The 5,359-nt window shown below is 41.8% G+C and overlaps 1 protein-coding gene across 1 annotated transcript; it reads left to right on the forward strand.

Moving 5' to 3' along the window:
* Nucleotides 1–386: 386 nt before the first annotated feature.
* LOC110456199 lies at nt 387–4,362 on the forward strand. Its single transcript, XM_021506778.1, has 2 exons — nt 387–990; nt 3,305–4,362. Exons 1-2 carry the CDS (start codon nt 387–389, stop codon nt 4,360–4,362), a joined length of 1,662 nt encoding a protein of 553 aa, XP_021362453.1.
* The last annotated feature ends 997 nt before the right edge of the window (nt 4,363–5,359 follow it).

The following is a 5,359-nucleotide window of genomic DNA, read 5'->3' on the forward strand; positions in this document are numbered from 1 at the left end:
AATTTCTAGGCTTTTCAAGTCTAATATTCCTTGAAAAACTGATGAACAACTTTGGACTACCTGCGTGATGTAGTTTGTAACGATATTTGGCAAAAAAGGACACCCTATTTTGGTTACCGTAACCGCTTTTGACTTTTCCAAGTTCCTCCCGAGGAGTTGGAAGGAATCGCCATCTTGGAACGTAATTTGTAACATGATTTCTCAAGTGTTTCTGTTCGTACTAGCCTCCCTGCAACTGTTTATGTGACGTGTTTCCTTTATACCACGCCTGAGTGCTTCGTATAGCCCTACACTAAGCTACCGACGATGTGAACGCTGTGCCTTGTGATTAACTTGATGCTGAATTAACTGTTTACTTTGTAAAATCATCGTAGACGTTTATTACTATGGGGCCAAAACGCAGGAGTACGAGGCCTGTACCGTACGACCCTGAACTACTAGAGAATTGGACAATTGCTAGGCTCCAAGAAGAATTACGTTCTCTCAACGTTCCTTTTAGGCCTGGATCGAAGCGTATGGGTTTGGTAAAGAAGTTACGGGAAGCGAGAACTTCTACCCCCGTCGGACTACACAGGAGCGCGAGACGTGCGGTATACCACAATGCATCGCGGCAAGATGGAGGACCGGATGCTTCACGTGAGTCCGTAAACACAGCATCTCAACATGAAACCGGGTTGTCAAGTAGTAATAACCATTTGGTGAACTTGGTTACGAGCTTGTCAGAAAGTGTAGCTACATTACAGGAGTGCTACCAGCGCCTGGAAAATAAAATAGACTCCCAATCCAGGCTTCAAGTGGCAGCTGCCGCCGGTAGCGAGAGACAGATAGCCACATCAGTGACGGTGACACAGGTGCCCCCAATTTCGTCTCCACCGCAACAGATAGCCACATCAATGACACAGGTGCCCATAACTTCGTCTCAACCACAACAGGAATACACCTTGGACACGGCTTACAGGCGTTTCGAGGACGAATCCACGCAACAACAAGGTGAGATGTGCAAGAGGACCAGATTTGGTTACGCTTCAGAGCATTTACCTTTAGTAGAAACGATATCGCCCGCTCTACGTCAGCAAATCATTACGGGTAGGGACGTAAATCTCGCAGCACTCTTGATACCCTACTTCGTCGGTAGCAGTGACCCAAATGGTCATACATCTGACAAGCCTGATGCGAGACTTTCCAGGAATTTGACTTTGAATGAATTTATTTTGGCTTTTGGTGTGTACAAACAAGTAATGTGCTCTGTTTACCCGGCTAGACGTGTTGAGCTCGATCTCTATGAGAGAGACATTGTGGATATGGGCTCAAGATATGCTGTTGGTTTCTACGCATACCATCGACAATTTTCGGCCAGGGCAGCGGCACAACTCCGCTATAACAACACACCAATAGACTGGTCCATCAGAGACAATGTTCTCTTTTGCAACATTTTTACAAACCAACAGCCTCTCACGTGTAACTTGTGTGACAGCCCTTTACATGTAACAGGTTTCTGTCCCACTTCTGTGTTTGACCCTAAGCGCCAAGGGGCCCTCAGTGGAAAAATCTCAAGGTTTGGAGCTAATAGGAGTTCTAGTTCCTCTTCTGTAGATGGTCATGGCCGTTCACGTGTTTACCATGAAAATCGAGAAATTTGCAACAATTTTAATAGTCAATTGGGATGCAATATGCCTTCATGCAGCTACACACATGTGTGCTTGGCGTGCAAGGGAAATCACCCTAAATCTGCGTGCCCTTTAGACATAACCCGGACCCAAAACAGGAAAAGATGACATTCCTGGAGTACCCTAGAGCGACCACACCCATAAACATCACAGCTTTAAAATCAGCATTGGACTATCACCCAGACAAAAGATTTGTGGAATTTCTGCTCGATGGTTTATCCTTTGGTTTCGACACAGGATTTCAGTCCTTACCTGATAACTCCTTCGAGTGTAAAAACCTCAAGTCAGCTATGGCCGATCGTGAGAGTGTGACAGAGTTGGTAAATAAGGAATTAGACAGCGAGTACCTGTTAGGTCCTTTCGAAAAGATCCCTTATGATAGTTTCCGTATCAACCCTATTGGCCTGGCAGAACATAAATATTCAAAAAAGAAACGACTTATAGTTGACATGTCAGCACCCCATCAAGATGTGGACAATCCTAGCCTTAACAGTTTAATTGATAAAATCACCTGTTCTTTGAAGTATACTACGATTGATGACGCCATTTCGCTTATTAAAAGGTTAGGGCACAACGCCTGGCTTATGAAAACAGACATAACAGATGCGTTCAAGTTACTACCAATTAAACCAGAACTGTGGCCATACCATGGTATAAAATGGGATGGGAAATATTATTTTTTCACTCGTTTGGTTTTTGGGAGTCGCTCAAGCCCGAAACTTTTTGATAATCTCTCTCGTGCTGTTTGTTGGATCGCCCAAAACAAATATAATGTAAGGCATATCCAACATCTACTAGATGATTTCCTTGTAATAGAACCAGCATATGCGAAGGCTACAGAAACTATGAACAATTTCCTAAATGTGTTTAGGGATTTAAATATTCCAATTGGAGCACATAAAACTGTGGGACCAGTTACTGTTCTGGAATATTTAGGAGTGTTTTTGGACTCCAGTCGTATGGAATCCAGACTACCAGCAGCGAAAGTAACCCGCATCATCAATGTGTTAGAGTCATTTGCTTGCAAGAAATCATGCACTAAGCGTGAGTTACTTAGTTTACTAGGACATATGAATTTTGCAACAAGGTGTGTTAAGCCAGGAAGGTCTTTTGTATCGCACCTTATATCGCTTTCGACTACTGTGCGCAAGCTTCATTTTCATGTTAAACTCACTGAGGAGTGTCGTTCCGACCTTAACATGTGGGCGCTCTTTCTAAGGAACTGGAATGGAGTTTCCTTTTTCCTCGACGATCATGTGACCAGTTCTGCAGACCTCCATCTGTTCACCGATTCTACGAATGAAGCTTTCGGTGGGATATACCACAATCAATGGTTCAAGGGTGTGTTTCCTGACGAACTAAAACGTGTTGAACCTTCCATGGCTTTGTTTGAGTTATACCCAATTGTTATGGCATGTGTGTTATGGGGCCACCAGTGGAGCAAAAAACGTATTCTTTTCCATTGCGATAACATGGCCACTGTGGAAATTATTACCAAAGGGAGGTCAAAGGTTAAGAGCATTATGAGACTAGTTCGAACTCTTACCTATTATTCAGCTATAAACAATTTCATCTTGCATGCTCAGCATATACCTGGGTCAGATAATAATATAGCTGACGCTATCTCTCGTTCACAGATGGAACGGTTCCGGAGACTGGCTCCTCTAGCAGACATTTATCCTGTTCCGTGTCTACCCATGGCATCCCTCATGATGAGCTAAGCGAGGAAGTCAACTTATTGTGGGACTCTGCATTAAGTAAGAGAACTCAAGCTACTTACCAGTCAGGATTGAACTGTTTTCTGACCTTTGTGCTTATGCAGGGACTCGGTTTTCCAGTGAACTGTTTGCCTCCAATCAATGAAGACGTGCTTATTAACTTTGTTACACACTGTCAGAAGGCTTTGCATCTCAAATTCGACACCATTAAATTGTACCTGGCTGGTATCAGGTTTCATTACATTAAAAGGAAATTGGGTGACCCTACTGCCAACACCCTTAGACTGTCGTACATTTTGCGTGCTATTAAGAAGACGCAGGTGAATACCTCTTTCAAACGTCTTCCTATAACATGTACATTATTAACTAAAATGTGCGCTGCTATTACACAGCATGGTATGTTTAACCCTTTCTTAGATCTCATGTTATCATGTATTTTCAAAACTGCTTTCTATGGTTTTTTAAGATGTGGTGAGTTTACATGCAAATCAATATGTGATACTAATTTCATTCGTATTTGTGATATTTGCGTGTTACCAGATCTGTCCTGCTATACTCTCACCTTGAGGTCGTCTAAGACGGACCCATTCGGCAGAGGAGTGGATATTAATATTTATGAAAATAGTGTCTTAAAACCCGTGTCTACTATGAGTACATACTTAAATCTTAGGGTATCGTCAGGTGCTATTCCTACATCTCCTCTGTTTGTAGAACAGGTTCACCTTGCTAAACCTCTTATGCGTCATACGTTTATAGCTTATCTTAAGGAGACATTGTCTCGGATTGGCATTGATAATCAGCCTTTTAATGGTCACTCTTTTCGTATCGGAGCCAGTACCTCAGCCGCTGCAGCGGGGGTAGAAGATCACGTTATACAGACCCTTGGTAGGTGGTCATCTGATTGTTTCATACGTTACATTCGTATAGATCCTGCTACTATCCGTCGAGCGCAGCAGAAGATGTCCTCTCGATCTTAGAACAGCATTGTTATTTCGTTTTTGTTTTGCCTGCGGCAGATAATTATGATTTCCAGTTCTTTATTAGGNCACTCTCAGGTTATTTTGGAATCAGGCATTTAATTCTTTGGCATTTAATTCTGCATTTAATTCTTGGGGAATTATACCCCCAATCTCATAATAATATTGGCATTTAATGGCATTTAATTCTTGGGGAATTATACCCCCAATCTCATAATAATAGTATAGTATTTTACGACAGTATGTTTCAGCTTCTCTCATATCGTTGAGGGTCTAGCTAACATATTCGGCTTCTCTCATATCGTTGAGGGTCTAGCTAGTCGTGGAATATTATATTTCTCATGCAGCTTCTCCAGGGTCGCTCGCAGAGTCTAGTAGCTTCTCTGGAATCGTCCAGGGTCTAGTTGCTTCTCTGTATCTTTGGAGTCTTGCTCGGTCATGTAGCTAGCTACTCTGAGACACCTCAGAGTCCAGATTCTTTAAAATTTGAAAATATTCAATTAGTAAGTTTAGTTGTTTTGGTATAGAGTGAGTAGCCCCTGATACGCCAAACTTGTAGCTTGTATGTATTATAACTGTAGTGTAATAAACAGGTTAAACTGTTCTTGCGTGTTTCGTTGTATATAAAATGATAATTTGATATTTGAATATTAAATTATAGTTTATATACAACAAGTTTTCCTTGCTGCCTATGTTTCTGTTTTATGTAATGTTTGTTGTGTATGTGTATATATGTAACTGCCAATTAGCATGTATATGTTAATGAGATAAGAGGGATGCTGCTGATCAACCAATCAGCGTCCGCCTTGTGAATGCCCTGTTAGGGATTTTCGAGCCCCCACAGCATAGTTTTCTGATTCATTGAAGGAGATTGTTGTGCATTCCCACCCGCCATCCCCTTCAGCTCCTCTAATTGTACCGTGCATTCATGTTATATATATATATATTCTGCACTTATATATGATTGTAGTACCATATATGTATGCTATAACATTAT

The sequence above is a fragment of the Mizuhopecten yessoensis genome, unplaced genomic scaffold (genome assembly GCF_002113885.1).
Source record: "Mizuhopecten yessoensis strain PY_sf001 unplaced genomic scaffold, ASM211388v2 scaffold8563, whole genome shotgun sequence".
NCBI lineage: Eukaryota > Metazoa > Mollusca > Bivalvia > Pectinida > Pectinidae > Mizuhopecten > Mizuhopecten yessoensis.

Bases quoted from the DNA above. Each gene is read 5' to 3' on its own strand.
- LOC110456199 (XM_021506778.1), top strand. From the start codon at position 387: ATGGGGCCAAAACGCAGGAGTACGAGGCCTGTACCGTACGACCCTGAA. The intron at 991-3,304 runs GTGAGATGTGCA...TCTCGTTCACAG, and splicing joins CGAATCCACGCAACAACAAG to ATGGAACGGTTCCGGAGACT.